The sequence below is a fragment of the Scardinius erythrophthalmus genome (genome assembly GCF_964197995.2).
Source record: "Scardinius erythrophthalmus genome assembly, chromosome: 25".
In the NCBI taxonomy this organism is placed as follows: domain Eukaryota; kingdom Metazoa; phylum Chordata; class Actinopteri; order Cypriniformes; family Leuciscidae; genus Scardinius; species Scardinius erythrophthalmus.
In genome coordinates this window covers 19,071,093-19,094,705 of record NC_138245.1, presented here as the reverse complement: position 1 = coordinate 19,094,705, position 23,613 = coordinate 19,071,093, and the positions used below count along the sequence as shown (strand labels likewise).

The window sequence follows — 23,613 nt, the reverse complement described above, 5'->3', positions numbered from 1 at the left end:
GTCCCCATGAAATCAAAATTGAAGTTATGTTATATGTTTGCCTTACTGTTATCTATAAGCTAGTGTGCTCCAAAACAATGACAAAATGTATTACAGCTTCCATCTGTCATTCACAGTTATAAGAGAATGGCTGACCATTTCAAATTTGCTTTAAACAGCCTAGGATTGGTTTGCTATTGCTGTGAAAAACACATCATCAGAGAAGAGAAGAGATGTCGCTGCAAGAGGGAGGGGAAGTTATAAAAAAGAAATGATGTGCACAGATAAATCATTTATAATAAATACTGCAATATTCCAAAACAAAAAAACAAGAACTGTCCATTTTGATTTCATGGTGATTTTAAAGGGGAGCAAGGGTCATATTGTAACAGGGTTTAAAAGAAAGTGAGGAACAAAAACAAATCCTGCTTTTTTTTTCAGAGATTCATAAAGTATTTCAATGCCTTTTGAGTATAACCCAATTAACACTTGAGTCACACCTATGGTCAGTGAGCTCTAAATACTTATCTGCTGCACTATACAAGACACATGTTGACCTTTTATTGACATTCCTGATCTCCCTATGGACAACACTCCATTCAAAATCAGTCCTTTCTCACAAACACTGACAGACCTTTTCAGGTCCCCTATTCTTAAGGTGACTCTTCACTCTGAGACATTCTTAAAGATTGACAGCCCCTGTCAGCGCCTGCAAACCAACCCCCACTTTCACACACTATGAAATTATACAGCAGGTATTCTGATGGTATAGCCAACACATTCAGACAACGGGTCTATGCCTGAATGATATTATCTATGATTGCTGAATCTCTACTTGCATGTTTGAACAAATATATATAGACCAAAGTTTTTTGTTTTTGTAAGTTTGATCTTGAGCTGTCTACTTTGGCAGGCCTCATTGTCTTTGCGCAATTGTAGATCTCATCTTTAATGGGGATGAATCATTTTACGAAAGCCTGTGAATTTGTCTTAGTTTTAGTCAACGAAAAGGTCTTCAGTGAAAAATTTTTTGTAACAGTTGTTGTTGATGAAATCAACACTATATTGGCATACATAATGGTAATACATAATGTAGCTGTAAACTATATTCTGCTTTTGTCTAATTAAAATAACCACAAATCTAACCTGCTTTTTTCATTGATGACCAGAGAACGTCCTCAGGATTTTGGCTAACATTCAGTAAAGGTTCTCTCAAAGTTACAAACAAAATATTCTTCTTGTAAGTTAAAATACAATACAAAGCACACAATGCCTTGGCTCCTTCTCTCAACACGGGTACAGGAGAGGTGTCAATCAACAAATGTGAAAAAGTAACTTGTGTTACTTATTGAAAAAGTAACTCAGGTATTTTGATGTAATTTTAAAAGTAATGCTTTACTTTACTAGTTACTTACTAATTTAAAAGCATTACAACATACCCCCTAACACAGGACATCATGTGTTGACCCCATAACACAGGAATTCATTTGGAGTGACCGTCACAGTGCATTATGGGTATTCTCTAGCCGTTGAGCGTATATCCAAACAGCACCCTTGTATAATATATTTTTGCACCCTTGAAGGGCACTTCGGAAAGGGGACGTCATTTGTCGGAGCGTTCCAAATGAAAATCAGCAATTAAATGCCGTCATGAAGGGCCCTTCCAACAGGTCTGTTGGTGAAGGGAACATGCAATGGTCACTTCAAGGAAGTAATTTAATCATTTATGGTCATGTTCTGCCCTTTGGAGTGAGTAAGGCATAAGGATGCTCACTTACGATTGGAATTTGCCCATCGGTTGTACACTCGTTATTGCGGTGCATTGTGGGATTGAATGAGTGCACTTGAAAACGTCCTCAATGGCTGGATCCCAAATGGCACACTTCATGTGGACTTGCAGTCTCGTGGCCTTAAATTGCACGTGCTCGCCATGTGTACGAGTCCGGAGGGTGTCCCATTCGGCATTTCAGCGCTCAGAAGTGCCCTCGATGCGGACTTTGGCGAAGCCTGCACTTTCGCACCCTCCATGAGTAACCTACCTAGGAATCCTTGCGAACGCCCAATCAGATAAATGAGGGGAGGAGTTTCGTTGCTGCTTAACTTTTGATAGCATGAAGCCTGTCCCAAATAGTGGAGCGGCTAAGTGCTTATGTTTGGCAGAATCGTTCAGTTTATGATACAAGCGTGAAAATTGGCATGAGCAGTCTCCATGGGTCACTTGACAAGAAAATTGTCCGAGCCACTTGAAATTTCAAGATGGCGGCCATTTTTCAAGATGGCCGACACCTTAGTGGAGCAGTTAAGTGATATAGTGGTTTATTTGGTGATACAAGCATGAAAATTGGCATGAGCAGTCTCTGTGGGTCACTTGACAATAAGCCACCTACAGCTACTTGAAATTTCAAGATGGCGGCCATTTTTCAAGATGGTAACCACCTTAGTGGAGCAATTAGGCTTCAAGAAATCATTTAGTTGGTGATACAAGCATGAAAATTGCCATGAGCCTAATTGCTCCACTAAGGTGGTGGCCATCTTGAAAAATGGCCGCCATCTTGAAATTTCAAGTAGCTGTGGCTGGCTTATTGTCTAGTGACCATCAGAGACTGCTCATGCCAATGTTCATGTTTGTATCACCAAATAAACCACTATATCACTTAACTGCTCCACTAAGGTTAAGCCACCCACAGCTACTTGAAATTTCAAGATGGCCGACCATCTTGAAATTTCAAGTAGCTGTGGGTGGCTTATTGTCTAGGGACCATCAGAGACTGCTCATGCCAATTTTCATGCTTGTATCACCAAATAAACCACTATATCACTTAACTGCTCCCCTAAGGTGTCGGCCATCTTGAAAAATGAAAAATCTTGAAATTTCAAGTGGCTCGGACAATTTTCTTGTCAAGTGACCCATGGAGACTGCTCATGCCAATTTTCACGCTTGTATCATAAACTGAACGATTATATCACTTAGCCGCTCCACTAAAAATACACTCTTGCGTGCCCTCGTGGACTTGAGGCCAGCGCCCCTTAGGTCTGCACTTCCTGACGTCACCAAGTGTGAACTCGAAGGAGGTCAACAAGACCGGAGTGTTCCATCTGGGATCCACCCTATGGTTTCGGACACCACTACAAATGGCTGTCCCCTAAAATAGTGCCCTATTTAAGGGTATAGTATAGGGGGTGATTTCAGACAGCCATTGTGTTGGACACTAAACAGCAAAGTTTCATTTATCTTAGTGTGTTGGCTCCACTGAAATGTTTCATTCACTGTAAATTCAACACACAAGCCAGTATTGTGTTTGACAGGACTAAACATTTTGTGTGGTATCATCATGTCGCTCAATATATTATTTCAATATTAACATCAGTGCTCTCAATTGGGTTTGTCAGATGTGCACTAGAAAGAGCAGCTGGATTAGGGATTTTTGACAGATGAATTAGCATTTTGCGGTTGAATTACTGAGGTGTGGAGGTGTGATGATTATAAAGACAAAGGCTGATTTCTTAGATGGGCCTCAAATACTGAAAAGTGTTGTTCAGGCTCAGATATGTCCAAACAGTTATTATTTATCACAGCCAAAGTAAGTCAGCATGCATTTTTCCAGAGAAAAATTAGTTTATTCGCAAGTGGAAAATGAGGGCTGTGGTTGTGGGTTGCTGAAATAGCTTGCGTTTGATTCTAAGAATCATTAAGACATTCCCACTTCTTCCTTTTATGGGTGATCATATTTGCTCATTTAAGATTATGGGCATGGATTTTAGCCTGATATGCAGGGAGACGAATCAAATATGTCAACGTTTCAAATATACAACCAATATGATGTTTATACTCTTTAAGAAACTATGCCACCTTTTATTTTTGTTGCATTTATTTGTTTTTAAACCGTCGTATGTGAATAAATTAGTCTAAATTTGATGGAGAATGTCTGAGAACTGCAATGTTTATCTCATGCAGCTTTTTATTTGGATTCAAATCTGGGTCATTCCAGCCTTGTTTATTCAAATGAATTTTTCTTTTCATAGTTGATGCTTTGTGTCATAGTTCTGCTGGGAATTCAATCATTGTCCTGTATGCACATCTGTGGTTTAATGAAATATGTTCTCCTCAGTGATTTGGATGTTTTGGTACTATCTGTACCCTTCATGGCAAAAAAACTCCCAGTTCTTTCAGCTACAAAACCAAGACTATGATAAAGGTGTTCCCTGGATGTTCAGATGTATTTTGTTGCTTTCTCTGGATTCTAGTGAGTTGTGGGTGTCAATCTGTCTGGTCACTTTCTCAGAGGTGAATCGGAAAAATATTGAAGAGATTGCTTCAAAGTTTATGTTATTTTAGCAAAATAGTTCCGCATCTGTGTCAGCACTAGCTGGTGTTTTTGCACTTCTCTGACAATTGCTTTTCTTGTCTGGTTGCCTAGTTGGTTGGGACAGGGTGTTCACAATTTACTCTATTACTCCAAAATGAATTTAATGGTTGAAATAAAGGTATAATATTTATGTTTAACCCTCTGATGGTCTTCGTTTGGAGTGACACTCGTGGTCTTTGGGGTTTTTGGAGGATTTATGATATATTTTAAATGTATATAAATAAATAAAAAAAAAAAAATATTTTTTTTAAATAGGTTTTTATACAAAAACAGCTTTTTATGTAAAATTCACTTTATAAAAGACCCAAATATCTAAATTGCATTTATATTTATATATGCCCATATTTTGTAAAATGTAGTTTTAAAAGTAAAAAAATTATCATTTTAGCCACTAGATGGCTATAGAGCTCCACTATATGCTATTTGACTAACTGACTATCTTTTCACAAGTTTTTCCAGTTGGATTCATATCTAAATATTATGAAATCACAATTCTAACAATAAAAATGACTTTTTTGTCTAAGTTTAGCATTTTTTGTACTAAAAAAAAAAAATTTTAAATAAAAAAAAAATAAAAAAAATTAGACAAAATTCATCATCAAAATCAGATTTTTTTTTTTTTTATTCAGCAAAAGTCATTAGCGGGTTAAAAAGACCCCGAAAACCATCAGAGGGTTAATTGTTATAATGGACACAGTGATCCAAGGAATATTTATATATTTTTATAACATATTGGGATAAACATATTTGTCAAGTTTTATTTTTTATAATAAAATTCTGAAGACATATAAATATATTTACTTCAACATCCATGGACAAAGTGCACTGTACTGGGGTCATTTTTTTTTAAGAAAAAAATAACACTTTTATTCAGCAAGGATGCATTAAATGGATCAGAAGTGACAAAGACGATTAGTGTTAAAAAATATTTTAAATAATTGCTGTTCTTTTAAACTTTCTATTTATAACAGAATAAAAAAGTATCATGATTTCCACAAAGATATTAAACAGCACACGTTAAACAGCACAACATTGATGATAACAATAATTAATGTTTCTTGAGCACCAAAGCAGCATTTTAGAATGATTTCTGAAGGATCATGTGACACTGAAGACTGGAGTAATGATGCTGAAAATTCAGCATAATATATATAGGCCTATATATTTACATTTTTCAAATATCTTTCACATTTTAATATAAGAAACATATTTAAATTGTAATCATATTTCACAATATTACAGTATTCATGTTCAAATAAACAGCCTTAGTGAGCATAAGAGACTTTTCCAGAAAAAAAAAATCTTACCAGTGTGTTTTGATCTGACATGCAATGGACAATAACTCACGAGAACTAACATTTTAAAAATGACCGTATTGAACTTTGGTAAATTAAGGAAATGTACACGGGTATATCCACATTAAAAAGTTTAATATCAAGACATTCAGCATACAAAACAGCCCAAAGTTTAAACCAACAACATATTGTCAATGCAGATCAAAAGTATACAAACGTTTTTTTTTTTTTTTACTTCTCATCCTCACACGGCGCAAATTAAATCATGTCAGTATAAATACAGTATATCGGTATAGTCAGTTAATAAATACATTCAAAACATTGATAACTTAAAATCAAATAAATCCTCTGTTAATAAGTTAAAAAACAAAACATATTTTTTCATCGTTTCATTTTGGTCATAAATGCATACTAAAGATCGCTTCAAGGCATAAAAGAGCCAACCCCTAAAAATGCTACACCTGAAAGCTATCACAATAGTGGTTGTTTATTCATTTTGCTGTTGTTTTTACTGAAAATGCAACCTTCAATACAACATGACATAAAATGTTGCACTAAGACGTTTACAGTGGGCGTATTAGCCTTCATATTGGACTGGTAAATCTGTATCATTACACAGTGAAATGGTAAATATGATTGTGAAATAACTGCAACTGAATGACAACACGTCTTTGTAAATCAAAAGAAATGAAAGAGGATGCTAAATTGTTGTCTCCATGAAAAAAAAAAAAAATTCAGGAAGCTTAAAAATTATGCCTAGTATGTCACACAGTGTCATACAGAATTTTGTTTACAGTAATTAAGCAATTTTTTTTTTCTGTCGCTTCTCATGATTGCCCTGGTGACAAACAGTGAAACATAACGAGTACAGAAAGTACAGATTTTGAACTACTAAAAAAAATAATAATAATCATCATGAAATGAAAATGAAACAGCATTAATTGAAAACAGTGTGCCAAGCAAAGTACCATAGTATGCCATAAAAATGACATTTGAAAATCACATTTGCTAAAATGCCAAATGTCACCGAGCTGAGACATATCAACTACTTAAAGCTGCCAAGTCATTTTGTGCCACTTCAATTCAAATGTCAAAGCTGTGCAAATAAAAAAATCTATAATAAAATAATTAGATGAAAGACAGTACTATGCAGGGATGACCCTTGTTTAGAATAAATATACCAATTATGCCAACTGATATCCATCTTGAGGTGACTATAAGTGAAATTCAACTGAAATGGAGAAATATTCTGTTAAACCATTAAAACATGGTAAATGTCAGTCATTTTCTTCCTATAAAACCACCTAGACTTGTGAAACCAGTGTATAATTTTGCCTGATTTTATTTTACATCTATCTATCTATCTATCTATCTATCTATCTATCTATCTATCTATCTATCTATCTATCTATCTATCTATCTATCTATCTATCTATCTATCTATCTATCTATCTATCTATCTATCTATCTATCTATCTATCTATCTATCGTTTTGGAATGAAATGTCTACCTGGGTAGTTTTGGTTGCCTCCCAACAATCTGCATTAGTAACACCACAAACAACCAGTATTAACACCTCAAGTAATACTTCTGCTAATCTTTTTGAACAGTCTGAAAAATGTGTGAATGCATGAGGATAACATCATAAATCTTAAAGTCCAGGCATCACGCTTTGTGCTACTGCGCCCATAAAGCAAAGAAAACAGAAACATGTTTCTTTGGTAGTGGCACTTTGAAATACTTAAACTAATCTGAGAAGATGCTGAAAGAAAATAGCAAAAGAATGCATATGAATCAAGCTATGATAAAGAGCTTTTTGAACTTTTGCCTTTTCCCAGTCAGCTAAAGACAAGACAATGTGCTTTAAACGGAGATCTGTGCGAGTGAAAGCAAAGTAGTTCGCTACCGTCAGAGTCTACTTCCTTTGGCCATGTGCGTTTCTATCTGAGGTACTCTTCTTCTGAGAAACTCTCCAGGCTCTCATCATCGCTGTCCTCCAGTTCTGGAAGATCACCCCACAGCAGAAGGTTCTGCCCTGTGAAAGAGACAGGCTTGTATTATTTAGAGTTGGAGCATTTATTAACATTGTGTCCAACATATGTTCTTTACACTACCGTTCATATGCCTGGGGTCTGTAAGACTTTGGGCCAGATTTACTAACAGCTTGCGCCAGCGCAAACTCTCTTTTAACGTTAAGTGAAAGTTTTGCACTGAAAAGGCTATAGGACAGGGTTTGCTGCTGACCTTATTATTGCATATGCATTTGTAGGAGTTTCCCTTTCAGACACAAAATTTATGGGAGGAGAGTATTTCAATGTGATTGAAATACTGCAAGGTTATTATTTACTAAGGTTTGCGCAGTCAATTTACTGGTATTTGCGTCATTATTTACTGCCCCAAAAAAGCATGTCTTAAACCAGACGCAAATTTGCGCTGCCCTTGCTAGATTGCGTTGGTCATTATGGAAATGATCCGGCTGCGTCTATGTTCTTTCATTTGCACGTCGTCAGTAGATCACGCGCAGAACTTTTCACTCCCTTCAGCGCTTTTTTGGAATTGCGCTCTCATGCTAATTTGTCCTGTTGAGTTAATCTGGTAAGCATAAGCGACTTCTTTTAAAAACATAAAGGGCCAAGGCTTCATTTATTTGACCAAAACTAATTATTATTACAATTTAAAATTGTTAATATATTTTAAATATGCAATTAAATCTTGCGATGAAATGCTGAATATTCAGCGTTGTCAGTGTCACATGATCATTCAGAAAGTATTTTAATACAGTGATTTCTTACCAATTTTGAAAAAAAGTTGGCTGCTAAATATTTGTTTATGGAAACGTTTAAAAGAACTGCATTTATTCGAAACAGAAATATTTTGTAACATTATAAATGTCTTTACTGTCACTTTTGATCAATTTAATGCATCCTTGCTGAATAAAAGTATTAATTACTTAATAAAAAATAAATAAAAATAAAAAAAATAAAAAAATCACTGACCCCTAAATGTTGAACGGTGGTGTATGTGTAGTTAAGCTTAATTTCATCTTAAGCGCAGATGAAATGAAACATAGCAACTGTTTATCTTGCCTAATAGTGATGCACAGGTCAGCTCACACTCGCTGCCTAACTTACACCACAGGATAATTGAAAGTTCAGTTGAAAGATCGGTTGGCAGCATCTTTTGTTGTAAAAAACAGAAGGTGCTTTTTAGCAGGGTTTCAATTAGTTATGGTAACATTATAGTACAAGGCACATATTCTGAAACAAAACAAAAAGTCAAAAGACTAGCCTGGCACACCATTTCAGACTTCATCAAAGGGTGCAATGAAGGAGAAAGGCTCAGCCTCAATTACTAAAATTCATTATTGTGCCATTCTAGATTTACAACTTTTAAAATGCCGTTGCAGACCAAAAAAAAAGAAGCAGCAGCTTTCAACGTTTTGTATCAGAAGATTTTTTAGGATTTATTTGACAACCATTTATACAGTTTTTTCATCGGGTACTTTCAACCCACAACCTGTTTTACATGCTTCACCTCATATAAAAACCTTAGCTAGTGTGAGTCAATCCATGTATAATCACCGTCTATTATTTAGTGTTAAACAGCCGAATCAGTGAGAAGTGAGAAGCAAGAACATAGACGCAATGTTCTTCAAGCGTACTTTTCAATGTTTGAAGTTTTTGTCAAAGTCTGTTACAAACCTTTTTGCATTTACATAGGATCTTTGATGGATATGAGCAGATAATCTATGAAACTATGGTATGCAAAAGCTGTCTGACCATAAGCAGAGGGCATAGACAGTGTTTTTGCACCAGATGTCTCAAACCTGTTGCATCCAGTCTATTGATGGTGGACACAGCCTCACTGTTGAACATCCAGAAGTGACCATTGTTGCAGGAGAGCAAACAGGGCTTGCATGGGGCCACCACGTGATATCCCACAACATTCCCACTGAATGTGCAGAAAGAGCCAGAGAGACAGACAAAAACACCAGATTCAAATGCTTTGTGAGACACAATGAAACAGAACAGCAAATGGCTCAGTGTAAACAAAGGACTGAATATTAAAGCTAAAAGGGCAAAACAACATGTTTGAAGCCAACTGGCCAATCTAAATATGACGCAGTGTAAATATTAGGCAAATACACTCCTGTTCAAAAGTTTAGGCTTGGTAATATTTGTATTACGCTTGAAAGAAGTCTCACCAAGGCTGCATTTATTTAATCAGATTATACAGTAAAAAAAAAAAAAAAAAACAATTTTTTTTAAAAATATTTTTAAATGCTTAATTTTCAGCATCCATTACTCCAGTCTTCAGTATCACATGATCCTTCAGAAATCATTCTAATATGCTGATTTGGTACTCAAGAAACATTTCTTATTATTATCACCAATGTTGATAATACTTAGGCTGATATTTGTGGAAATTCTGAAATATTTTTCAAAATTCTATGAGTATAGAAAGTTCAAAAGAACAGCATTTATTTGAATACAAATCTTTAGTAAAATTATACATGCATTTACTGCTACTTTTCATCAATTTAATACATCCTTGTTGAATAACGGAATTAAGAAACATCTTAGTGGCTCCAAACGTTTGAATGATAGTGTATAGAACCAAATTTATTATTAATAAACATCATGATTCCAAACACTAGTTATGCTAAACACTATAGACACTTTATGAATAAAATCAAAGTGATAGTTATAAAGACCTCATTACCATTTTAAGCAAGCAATGTCTCTTAACTTGCATTTGCAGCTTTCAGTGGAATAGCAGCTTGCCACAAAATCAACAGTCCTAAATGGGGAAAACAACACAGACTTGTTTATGTTTATAATAAGCATTAAACAAACAGAATATGATTATCATGTTTGTATGTGTTCTGACAGGTTTATGTGATGTCTGATCGGGGAAGGCTTGCCTATTTGGGGGTATGTCGGTTGAGAACAACTCTATTTCCGTATCAGCCAAAAGTACTGCTTTCATGCCCCTCATACACAGCAGACTGTCACAGTATACACAGTTGACTTGCGTCACACACTTATTCTTGAAATTTGAAGTAGACATCGTTGAGTTGAGATATTCTCAAGAAATGCTTCTAACCAAACGCGGGTCCTGTTGATTTAAAATGATAACAGAGAGTCAGCACCTAAACTGAAGGCTACAGTAGATGTTTTGACAGTCTGACTGAGACGACCTGCACCTGTTTAGCCGGCTAACTTAGCTCTAGCCTGTTTTTTTACCTGTATCACATTAGCATGGTCTCCAAGTCAGAGTCTTTTTATCACAAAAACGGAAAAGCCCTTCAAATTATCATTACGGATGAAAATCACATTGGTCATTTATCGCTTCTGTCAGAATACAGAAAAGCTATAAGTTACCTTTCTTGTTATTAGAGAGCCTAGCTTGCTAACTAAAATATGAACTAGTTTTTTTACCAAGCATGCCATAAAACCATTCTTACCTGTTATCGGATATCAGATCGTTCTAGATCTAGGCGGCAGAGAAATACATTGTACTACTGTACAATCTCTCTGTCGTTACACCAGTGAATAGATTGCTAAGCTACGTTTGTTTACGTCCGCGTCAAAGCGGATATTCACTTCCTGAAACATTTTCAAACAGCCTGATTTCTAACGCTGATTGGTTCTAAATTACCATATCTAACACATGATTGGTGAGCTCAAATTCCTTAGGTGATTGGTTGCAGTGTCTTTCCGCAAACCACAAAACCACTAGTGAGGGGGGAAGTCCGACTCATTTCCGCAAATAAGTTCTTTTTCGAGCGAGTTGTTAAAGAACTGGTTCAAAAAGGAGTCGTTGAATCTTTTATCATCACGTGGCTGCAGTTCTGTTGTAGTTCACTTTGTTGCAGCAATGATTCAGCTCGACACAGAGTTATTTAAAAAATACAAAAATAATATCCATTTAGATCTCTTGAATGAAAAGCTTTTGCATGTTTCGATGTATTTAAACCAACTAGGCAAGAAAAAGTGATTCGTGAGAGATTCAGTCCATTGAGTCTATGAGTTAAATTGATGGTGCCTCGTTTCCTCGCTAGTCTTGCGAAATGCCATGCGAAACGGCGAGGTACAAGGAGTGAATAAGCTTCCATTGAGCTTGGAGTGAGAATACACAAGGCATAATTATCATGTCCCTTTTAAGCAAACCACACATTTCACTTTACTTCTCACAATTAATTCGCGTTGGTTGCTTGGCCAACTCGAATCGTTCAGGTACGATGTTGTTTAGACCGGTATTGTGAATCGGTTCTATAGATTCATTGAAAAGATCCGACTCAGAAGAAGGATTTGTTCACGAATCAGACATTGCTACAAATAGAGAAATGTAAGAATAAATGTAAGAAGCAACGACAAAAATAAATTCTGATATATATATAGCCTATATTTTTTTTTACTATGAACACAAGGACGACATAGGCTAAATTAACGAAAATAAAATAAACCAACAGTAAAAAAAAAAAAGGCTTTAAATTTACAGTTTGAGTGAACGTTTTAAACGATTTCATTCACTCAAAGCTTTTTAATCTGTGGCATGTGATGAATTAATGAGATAAAACAATATTAATGCCTCAGAAATGTGTCTTTTGGCAATTTGATATGTTCATGTCGTGTTCCTGTGTTGTAACCAATGACAATAGAGGGGGGTTGTTCTTTCGCTTCCATGAAAAGAGGCGGGGTTTGAGTTTGGGAAAATTCAGAGAATAGCGTAACAGTAAGTCTTAAGGGAGAAATCTGGTAAATGAAACTCGAATTCAGACATGGAAATCGCCTTTTAAGGTAAGTGGTTTAACTAATCAATTCAGCAGTATATGATGCGGGCGCATCAGGCATGAGAAACCTCCGCAATTCTCCGGATGAAATGCAGGGATCTCCTTAAGGAAAGCCCAGAACTATTCAGAGTCACCAGGGGCCTCTCTGCTTTTCACATCACGTTACTCCCTCTTGTTGCACATGGCCTCTTTCATTTTTCAGGACTAATCATTTAAAGTCCTTTACAATCATGGAGTCTTCACGATTGGCAGCCTCTATTTAAACGTGTATCAAATGACCTGACCATGTTAAACTTAAAAAAACTGGACAAATTGGTTTTAGGGTTTCCTATGACATCAGTAGTGTTGTCAGGATTGGTCATTTGCATTGTCTTTGATCATGTTAGATATAAAATCCTGAATGGCAGCATGTCAGAATGATTCTCCACACCTATGACACTGCAAGTATGTGTTTTTTTAATTGATGCCATATTGTTATGTGAAATATATTTGCACATTTATCTTTGGGGAATGTTACTGATGAAATGTGACGTGGAAAAAATTAGTTAAATTCACTTCTTACTCATGCAAATTACAAATAAGACTAACTATTATAAAAGACTGGGTTATTTTACATGCAGAAGACACAATAAGTTCTTGTTTTTTTATCATGCAGGAAAAAAACAATTGTAATATATCAGAATAAAAGTTCACATTTAGCTATTTAATGTGCGTCAGTTTACATTTTTCATAATAGTTTGTTTGTAAAGAGAGGAGCTTTGAGGAGGGCGTCTGTTTTTAAACAAATGAAACAAAGCCAAGTTATTTTGAGGAAGTTTACTGGAAGGAACTAGTTTTTAGAAATCTGACCCAGTGAACTTTTCTCTGCCCTGTGTGTACAGTGTGATGCTGGGAAATCTAATCCATGCCTTCATCCTGCTCTGAGAAGACTCTGTCGCCTCACTCTCACGTCTGACCGCTGGAGGAAGAAGGCTGAAACTTTTGAAGGCGCTGCGTCAAGTCGCGCGGATCCAGTGGGATGAAACTCTTCTGTTTTTTGCTTCATTCCTCGCGTGCACATTCACGGACACATTCCACCTAGGAAGCCAACGGCAGCTTCAACTAATAATGCGGCGTGATTGATCATCGACAGGAGACAATACCCATCCACTGATTTCCATTCCTACATACTCACTGGATATCTGTAGACGAAGTGCGGTTGACGAGGCTTTTGTTCTGCGGTGTTACTCGCTTTTGTGACAGGACTTATTTCGTTTATCTCAATATGACGTCTCCGGCTAAATTCCGAAAGGACAAGGAAATTATAGCCGAATATGAAACGCAAGTTAAAGGTAAGTGAAATGTGTCGCTATAATGTTCAGTCTTAATCAGCTACGTTACCATTGTGCTTCGTGTGCTATTTGATACGTTACATTGTAGATGTATGATCACAAATGTCGTGATTGAGCTCAATACGCAGTCGTATTACCGTAGAAATATGCTTTTTATTTGACTTTGAGAAACAATGCTAGCTCTTCTCCACATGTGGCAATGTGTCCAAACGGAATGATAGATGTGCGAGTCAGTCAGTTGTTCACTGCGTGTGAAGAGAAAATGTCTATTGATACTAACTCTAACCTTTTTAACAGGGTTTTTACTATTTAAAGCGACGATATTATGTTATTTATTTGGCGTTTGTGCTGTTTTTCTGTATTGTTTTCCTCAGTCAGCTTGTGTAGGTTGTACGTATAGACAAGGCAGGGCGTTTTCTTTTGCCCTGCGTCTCTCTATATGAGCTGGTGTGGTGCTGTTCAACACTGATTTTTATTTTTTTTTATATGTCAGGTTGGCTGTCATTGATGTTTTACAGTAGGTCAGCGACTAAGCAACACGTTTAAAAGCCGTTTTGAGTTTTATCTGACAGAAAACGTTTGTGTCTTGGCAGCGTTGAGCGTGAATGAAGCAAAGGTGTGATGCGTGGTGACAGTTCGGTTATTATGGTTTATGGCTGTAACTTCATTAATGTTAACGCTGTGGTGACAGTTTAAAGTGTTAGTTGGAAGGCAGAGGGACTGTTTTTTTGTTTTTGAGAAGTAATGTAGGCTAGTATTTTTCAAAGTAGGCTAATTGTAACAATAAACCGCGCATATTTCTTCACTCGCACAGATGTGTACGCACTACGCAACGCGTGTTTTGTCTCAGGCGAAGGGTTCCGTTCCCATAGAAACATCTGTCTGATGAAGTAAAATGAAGCTGTTTTTAATTGAAAGACGAATTGAATGATTCACTTCATTAGTGAAGCTCCCTATCATGTCATTCACGCTGTTATGTGTGCCTGCTCTTTTGTGTATTTGCCCGGTTTGAATAGAGCAATTGAGCAGCCCTGCCTGTTGCTGCTGAGTGTGGGGAAAATCTCCTTTAATGGGAGTCAGTGAGTTTCTCATCTTTGAAAGTTTTATTCAAGTAGGTCATTGTGACATGTAAATATTGCTGAACAGAACATGAGCCTGGTTAAGGGTGTCTAAATGCTAGTTTTGCATGGAAATATAGGCTTTTATTCACATTTAAACATTTATCAACTCACACATCAGCAGTAGTAAATGGATGCTCAAGCATGTTTGCTTGAGGTGCGAGAAGTTTGTTCTCGCACATCAAGCAGGTTCGGTTGAGCTTGTGTTTGTTCGCTGATCAATGGCTGAATCCAAAATCATCCCCTATACCCTCAAATAGGGTGTTATTTGAGGGGACAGCCATTTGTAGTGGTGTCCGAAACCATAGTGGACGTTATTGTGTGCACTTATTCAATCCCACATTGCACTGCAATAACAAGTGAACAACCGATGTACGCTCAATGGCTGTCCGAATTCGCTCACTCGTTTTCATTCAATCCTTCAAGTGAACAGGAGGGCTATCAGTGGACTAACGTAGGGAAAAGTGAATGAGGGTTTAGGGGCGATATCGGATTCAGCCTATGTTTTAGGGCTGCCCCCTGATAGTCGACTAAACGTCAACGTGAAGAGGCTTAGACGGCCAGAGTTTTATTAGTCGCTAAGTCACAGAAAAAAAAATCCTCAGGAAGTGAGTCCGTGAGGGACAGATCGTTAACAGCGGGACCTTGTGGAAATTACAGTATGTCGGGTAGGAAATCCAGACATTCGCCTATCATCCATCAACCTCAAATATGACTTATCATTTGAACCATGTAAGTAATAGCAACTTTACATGGCCGCTCACTCTAGCGTTAACCTATTAGGCACATATCCACATGTTTGTGCAGAGTGTAGAAGCTAAAGTATAGGCTTGCAAACTTACTGCACAACATGGTGGCGCAATGACTTGCATTGGCGCAAAACAAACAGGATGCGCCTTCTGCCGTCTCGAGCTCCCTGAAATGCAGCGGGTCATTCATGAACCGAAACTCAGCGTATAGGCTACTTGCCTCACAGACATGAGAAATATATCCGCAGAAAGCTTGAAACATGTCTACTTTTAAACAAACCAATTCAAATACAAACCAATTCGAAAACAAATACTCAGTGCTTTGATTATGTAATGCATATGAAAGGTGTATTTCTCTCTATAGGCACGCTCATCATCATCAACTTCATCTTTGCAGCCGACACTGACACAGAAAACACTAGTTTATTAATAAACATTAAATTGTCTCCTTGCAATTTTTTCCAACACATTCATAATCATTACTCTTGCCAGTGCTTTGCGGCAAGCTTTATGTGTGCTCTTGAGCGCGGGATAGGCATAGGCTTATCCAGCCCCAGTAATTAAATTAATATAAATGTGCGATTAGTCGACTAATGGCTTAAATGAACGACTAGGCTACTAGTCGACTAAAAAAATCTTTAGTCAGGGGCAGCCCTTCAATGTTTAGCCTATATGTGAATAAAAGCCTAAATTCAATCTGTTCCTCATATCTCTTCAGAAAATTTGGACTAAACCCCTTTATTCATATGGATTAGTTTTACGATCTCTTTATGAACTTTTTGAAGCGTCAAAGTGGGTAGCAGATGAACTGCATTTTAAAGGTTCATTCTCATCCTCAAGAAGCATTGTGTCCAACACATTGATCTGTTCTCATGCAAGAAGAGAATGTGTTTCAGTTTATAAAATAAATGTGAATCTATAAACCTGATATTAATTTGGCACTATTGTTCCTCCTCCAGCTCCCCTCTCTGGATGCTGTCATATCACTTTCCCATGCCAATTTCAACCCACAGCCTCCCCACAAGCAAATCCCTATTAGTCTACCATTCCTGTAGATCTTTTTGCTCAATAATCTTGAGCTGACAGGATCTGGAAAGAAACAATAATAAGCATGATTTCTTCTCTCAGGAATTGCATGGGCACGCGCTGAAAAATGGCCTAAATTTCGAAAGCAGCCATGCCTACTGGAACATTGCTGATTTGGCTAAATAATCTGTCATGAATTAGCGGCAGAAAGAGGAAGCGGTAATTGCTTGGTGATCCATTTCTGTGCTGAGACAACCAGATATGAGGAGAAAATCTGAAACTGGATAAGACAGAGAGAGACAGATCAAAAAACTGTGTACAGTTCTAACTGGATTAGCCTATCACTGATTAACATCAGCTTGATGCGAAACATACATTTTTTCCATCAAAATCGTGTTCTTATTCCCAAAGCTCTGGAGTTGGTGCTTGTATCTTAAAGGGATTGTTCACCCAAAAATCATTTACTTACTCACCATCAAGTTGTACCAAACCTGTATGAATTTCTTTCTTCTCCTGAACACAAAAGAAGATATGAAAAAAAAAAATGTATGGTTAGTCACTGGGGTCCATCAACTTTTTTGTTACTGAGATTCTTCAAAATATCTTCTTTTGTGTTCAGCAGAAGAAATAAATTCATGCAGGTTTTAGGGCTGGGAAAAAAATCGATTTGATTTAAAAATCGAGTTGGTAGGTCAAATCGATTCATATTTTCAAAAAATCGATTTTTTAGATTTTTTTTCTCCCAATACATACATTTTGCATTCGCCAAATCTTCCTTCAGGGTTTCCGTAGAACGCTCCCTGCGGCGCAGCCCTCGATGCTTCACGACATCAAGACAAAAAGACTAGCATGTTTAATGTTTTAACGGTCCTCCACGACGACGACGGCGCGCGCGCGAGTGAGTGAGTGAGTGAGGGAGAGTGAGTGAGAGTGTGTGTTCGCGAGTGAGTGTGTGTGACTGTGTGTGCGCGAGAGTGTGTGTGTGTGTGTGTGTGTGAGAGAGAGAGAGAGAGAGAGAGAGAGAGAGAGAGAGAGAGAGAGAGAGAGTGTATGTGCGAGTGAGTGAGTGAGTGAGTGAGTGTGTGTGTGTGTGTGTAGGCTATGTGAGTGACCTTGTGTAGCCTATATGTGCGAGTGAATGAGTGTGTGAGACGGCTCGCGATGACTGGTCGGAAAACAACGTGTAGTCTGACATGTTTCTTGTCCACGACATGACAAGATTTTTAGGAGTCAAAATCGTGTAATCTGACAGTGACTATCGTAACAGACAAAAAAATCGTGTAATCTGAACCAGGCATAGTTACCTCAGGATTTTTTTTTGTTTTATTAGCTCAATCCAAATACAGTATAAATAATTTGGATGTTTAACAATCTTTGTTGCACACTGACTTTTCAGTTAGAGAAAGGGTTTGCCTTTGCAATTTTATGTTGATGCACTTTAATTAAATACAATAAATATATATTTTTAAAATATATTTACAGTTCACAGTTATTTTGTTTTAAATGGGGGGAGAAAAATCGAATCGAATCGTAAATCGAGTTTTTTATAAAAAAATCTCAGATTTTTTTAGGGGAAAAAATCGCCCAGCTCTAGCAGGTTTGGAACAACTTGAGGGTGAGTAAATGGTGACAGAATTTTCATTTTTGGTTGAACTATCCCTTTAAGCTATTAAAATCCATAGGCTACAGGCAAGCAGAATCTCAACAGTCTGACGTTCATTCAGATGTTTTAAAAAGGAATCACAAATGAAACTCAACTCAAAGACTCACTGATGGCTCAGGTGTAAGCTTCTCTTATACTGAAAGAACTGAAAGGGATGGAACACTGGTCTTGAATTTCCGAGGACTGGCAGGAAATGTACAGCTGTGCTTTTTCACCACAGCTGGATGGAAGGATTCGATAATGTAGCTATAATCCCTCAGACATAGGGAGTGAGCTTTCCGAAGCTGTGGGAAACAACATGATTGTCTGCCCTAATTAGCATTGGTAATAAAAAAGAAAATCCTGGAAGATGCTTTGCCCCTCTTTACACTCTGTGCCTGATGCATTTTTAACCATAAAGAACTAGAGCGTTTTGAGATATTGTTATAATGAAGATTTAAAGAGACATTTCTTTTGTTCATTTGGCATTAGTTCCTGTAATTTTCTTGTTTGCGCATTAGAAACCATATTGTGTAAAATGGATTAGAGCAGGCGATTTTTGTAGATTAATTGATTTTAATAGTGATTTGATGCGCATATATGTAGGTCACTGTTGAATTCTGTTTGAAGTGCTGATGTTGGTGTTTTGGGGGAGGGTGTGAAAGCCTGCTAACATTTTCCCTCTCAACGCATTTCCTCACGTTTCCCTGTCTGAATGTCAGTAATGACTATGTTGTTCATCCAGTTTCACTGCACGTAAGGCCCAAAACAGACCATTGCTTTTGATCAGGTTCATACTATATTCTGGATAGTATTCTCTGTATTCTCGATCTCACTCTTTGACTGCTCATTTCTCATTCTGTAACTGCGTGTTGTGTGTTTCTGTCGACAAGCGAAATAGTGGAGTCTTTACAACCCAAGCAGCTGGCTTTATCTAGCAAAAAGGAATGGAATGAGAACCTTCACCTGGTTTCATTAGCAATGGTTTTGTATTTTCACACAGTTGTTTGGAGTTTTGAGCAGACAGGCTAATTGGTTGAGGAGACTGAAAGATGCAAAGGCTGATCTAATGAGAGACATAATGAAAGATGTGTTAACATTTGTGAGTGATATATAGACCAAGGTGATTAATTGTCTGATATTTAAGATTTTCAGCGTTTCAAGATTGTCAGCATCTGTTGATCAGTTTGCGCACACACATATAATATATAATATAATATAAAATAATATATATTTAAATAATATATGTAAGGGATAATCCACGGCTAGCTGTGCAATAAACAATTTTAATGCACGAAGTGGCGCAAAGAACCACCCGACGTGAAGCGGAGGTTGCCTCTGCGGAGTGCATTCAATGTACAGATAGGGCCCTGTCCCAAATGGCACCCTAAGCACTCGCGGTCTTCCTCTGAGTCCGCACTTTCGTGACGTAACGCCGCTTTGACTGTCGGCAAGAAGTTTGCTGCGGAGCTCGCATCAGTGCAGGCTCGGCAAAAGTGCTTGCGAGCACCCTTCTGAGATCTAAAATGACAAATGGGACACCCTACGGTCTCAGACTTAACGGACACGCGCATGCGGCAGCCATTGTAAGTCCACAAGACCGAAAGTGCATATGAAGTGTACCATTTGGGACAGGGCCTAGCTGTGGATCATCCCGCTTATACTATGGTCTTTTGCTGGCATTTTCAAGTTAAAGCTGCATTGATGTTTGCAGCGCAATATTTGTCTGGAAGGGTAATTTTTATTTTATTTTCGTCAGTTACGGCTCATTAAATTTAGCATTATGCCCGCTTTGAGTCAGATATAGAGATAAAGTAGCTTAAGTTAACATTTGTTTCAATTATAGCGTTCATTTGAATTCATTATTTTCGAGAGAGATAAGAGATGCATATGTGAATTACCTGTGTCTGTTCAGCGTTTTCCTCTGTTAACAATGAAGCTGTGAGTTGAATTACTTCAAAACCAGTGAGGTTACCTCCTCATTGGAGAGAAATATAATGTAGTAATTAAGTAGCAAAGCTATTTTATTAATAAAACTCACTGGGCAGCGTTGACAACAAGTTTCTGTGCATTTAAATGTTCCTGTGTGGGCACAGCATGATCTCCAAGTGATTAATGCGTGTGTGTGCTTCAATAAAACAGCGCATTAATATCTAACAGTGATTAAACTGATAAACTTATAAACAAAATAAAAACAGCCACATCTTAATCTGCGAGGTCAATGAGCAAGTCATTTAGGTTTACGGCTCCGCATCAGCCTTTGTTTACCCACGCTGCAGTGGCAACAAATCATTACGTTTCCACTAATCTCTTCTTGTCCTTTTTAATACCCTTCCCATAACGAGTGTGCCTCAATTAGAACAGGTCAGCATTGATCCGTGACTACCGCTCCGGCCAAGACGTCCCACTTTAGCGCTTAATGAGCCAGAGGAATGGATGGTGTGCCCGTTGCGGCGCTAGAATGCAGTATGTATGTAAATGTACTTCATGTAGAATTGCTGACTTGATCTGAAATAATCTTCCACAGGAAGGATGTTTGTTTAAGGAAGGAGAGGAGAAGGAGGGGGAGACAGTGCACAACACACGCGTATTGTTGCTATTGTATGCCTCTGAATTGGAAACTCACCCCCGATTTTTGGACTTCCTGTCCGAGGACCAGCCCTGAGGGAGTTGACCTAGATCAGGGTGAAGGCCTCCCTGTAATTAGGACACCCTGTTGCTTGGTGCTGATCTAAGTTTTCATTTGTAGAATTAAATAACTAGTGGAGTAAAACTAGAGGCCATATTACATCCATTTAACAGAATTCACTATTGGAAGTTGTTTTTGTAGCTTTTCTCATACCATATTGGTTGTTCTCACACTTTCAGTCACCTTAGAGAGGGATCTAAGCTCTTCGACCAATTAATCAGCTTGGTTTACAACAGCTATAATGTACCAAAATACCTCCTTCCCTTCAGACGCAGGGGAAATTTTTGGTTCCCTCATTCAACCAATGGACAAACACAGTATAATGTTTGTGGACGCAACAGAAAGGCCATAATTGAGAACAGATGCCTGATCCTGCTGGGTGCACACGGTTAGATACACAAACTGTTACCTGACACAGAATAAGAAGGAAAGAGACTGAAATCACACCCCTCAAAACTCCATTATGCTGTTTGTACTGCATCAGCATAATTTACTGTGGAAGTGAAATTGGCTGTATCGACTTTCTGTTCTCTCTAATTAATCTTCCGCTCTGCTCCCTAACAAATGAACACCAGGTGATTCCCTATCCAAATGTAAATGCTCTGCCAGGCTGCATCAGAAACTTACAGATGAAGATCAAAGGGAAAATGCTCACTTCGTCATGAACCTGCTTCCACTTGCAACTCATGCACACATGCTCATTTTCATGGCTCATCTCTCTAATGGGTAACACTGGACTAAATAATGTGATTTCTCTGTCAGTCCATGCTAAATGTCCTGAAGTCCAGCAGACCTTCAAACAGGCACGGTAAAGTCATCAAGCACTTTCCCGGTGTTCAGCCAAGGGAAGGTGTGGGGGATGGTTGGAGAGAGTCTGCAAAGTGGAAAACCATTTACATTCTGTCTTCCATCTACTTCTGTGTCAGACTGAAATGGGCAGTCTTGGTTTTTAGTTCATTATGCATGGCAGGGGAACGCGTGCCAGTCGGCGACATCAAAACGGACTGTGATTTTAACTCTAAAGGCCTGTTCACACCGGGACGACGTTTAACGCCTCATGACTAAACAAAGGGCGCCAATGTGAGTGTGCACACCGACGTGAAAAACGCCAAGCGTAAAAGCGTCTTTTTTTTAAAAAACGCCTCAGGCTCGTTTTTTTGGTTTGACGCGCTGCGTCAAAAACTGTCTGACCAATGAGATTGGCGCTTTTGCTCACATGTCTGGAGCTTCTGAAGTTACAGTAAAACACAACTTGGGGGCGCTTAAACACAAAACGGTCTTGTCGAGCACGCATACGTAACGGCGAAGAAGATATACACCAAGTAGCGTCTACACTGCCGGGAAGAAATAAGACGAGGAAGATGCAAGGCAAGATAAATGTAGAGCTGCTGGTCTCGTTGGTGTCGAAACATAAAGAACTAGCCTATATGACAAACGCGACAGCGACTACAAAAATCTTGATAAAAGAGTACTGTTATGGAGTATTTCTGTTTTACATTAAGCGCCATCTAATGTCAGGGAATGAATTTGCATGTTCACTCGGCTTATCGTCAGCGAAAATCGCTTGGGTGTGAACACAAAAAACGTGTTGAAAACCGCTGGCGAATAACGCACGCCGATATTCGTCCCGGTGTGTACGGCCCTTAAGACCCGAAGCATTGACTTAGTCAGTATTTTAAATTTAAAGGGATAGTTCACTTTGAAATTAAATTTTGGTATGTTTTAGCTTACCTCAGGGGCATCCAAGATGTAGGTGTCTTTTTTTCCGCAGTAGTTTCAATTTTGATATTTTTAGGTCAAACCGTTCTTGTCTGTCAGTCATATAATGCAGGTCTATGGTTACTGTCTCAAAGAGCATGCACAGAGTCCAAATTAAAACAATTCCCCGTCGTCCAAATTAAACAATTCCCCATCGTAAGTACACATTGATGGCCTAAGACACGAAACGAGCGGTTTGTGTGAGAAAACGAACAGTATTTATATCGTTGTTACCTCTTGAACACAGCCGCGTCCAAGTGATCTGAGGGCGCGGGCGGGTATAGATATATACACTAGATGTCGCCTTGGCTACTGCAGTTCATTGGAACGAAACCGTAGCCAAGGCGACATCTAGTGTATATATCTATACCCGCCCGCGCCCTCAGATCACTTGGACGCGGTTGTGTTCAAGAGGTAACAACGATATAAATACTGTTCGTTTTCTCACACAAACCGCTCGTTTCGTGTCTTAGGCCATCAATGTGTACTTACGATGGGGAATTGTTTAATTGACTGACAGACAAGAACGGTTTGACCTAAAAATATCAAAATTGAAACTACTGCGGAAAAAAAGACACCTACATCTTGGATGCCCTTGAGGTAAGCTAAAACATACCAAAATTTTATTTCAAAGTGAACTATCCCTTTAAAGAGTGGATCAAATGAAGGAGGTCAGAGTGCATAAGTGCCTTATGTTTCGGTCGTCCTGATTGGAGGATGCAAGACAGGAAGGGACTTACCTTTTAAGAAGTGCTAATTATGGATTGCTTGTCACAGATGTGGCTGTTTTTCATTAGTTCTTCCTTTGAAGATGTCTGATTTCCGCAACGAAGAGTCTTGGGGCACAAGTTGATAATTAAAGT

General features: G+C 38.1%; 2 protein-coding genes across 3 annotated transcripts in view; one reads left to right on the top strand and one right to left on the bottom strand.

Moving 5' to 3' along the window:
- Positions 1-5,758: 5,758 nt before the first annotated feature.
- On the bottom strand, positions 5,759-11,267 carry LOC308685478 (protein FAM72A). The gene is made up of 5 exons (XM_081357266.1): positions 11,109-11,267; positions 10,566-10,759; positions 10,364-10,441; positions 9,468-9,592; positions 5,759-7,676 (listed from the first exon to the last, which is right to left on the bottom strand). The coding sequence occupies exons 2-5, from the start codon at positions 10,709-10,711 to the stop codon at positions 7,582-7,584; spliced, it is 444 nt and encodes a 147-aa protein (XP_081213392.1). The 5' UTR covers positions 10,712-10,759; positions 11,109-11,267; the 3' UTR covers positions 5,759-7,581.
- Positions 11,268-12,332: 1,065 nt separating this feature from the next.
- The window catches only part of srgap2 (SLIT-ROBO Rho GTPase activating protein 2), a 96,733-nt gene continuing 85,452 nt past the window's right edge, over positions 12,333-23,613 (top strand). The window contains exons 1-2 of one of the 2 annotated variants that reach the window (XM_081356980.1): positions 12,333-12,444; positions 13,319-13,768. In XM_081356980.1, coding sequence (XP_081213106.1) covers positions 13,702-13,768 — 67 coding nt within the window. In that variant the 5' untranslated portion in view covers positions 12,333-12,444; positions 13,319-13,701. The remainder of the gene's footprint in view (positions 12,445-13,318; positions 13,769-23,613) is intronic. The other variant, XM_081356979.1, reaches the window with a different exon arrangement.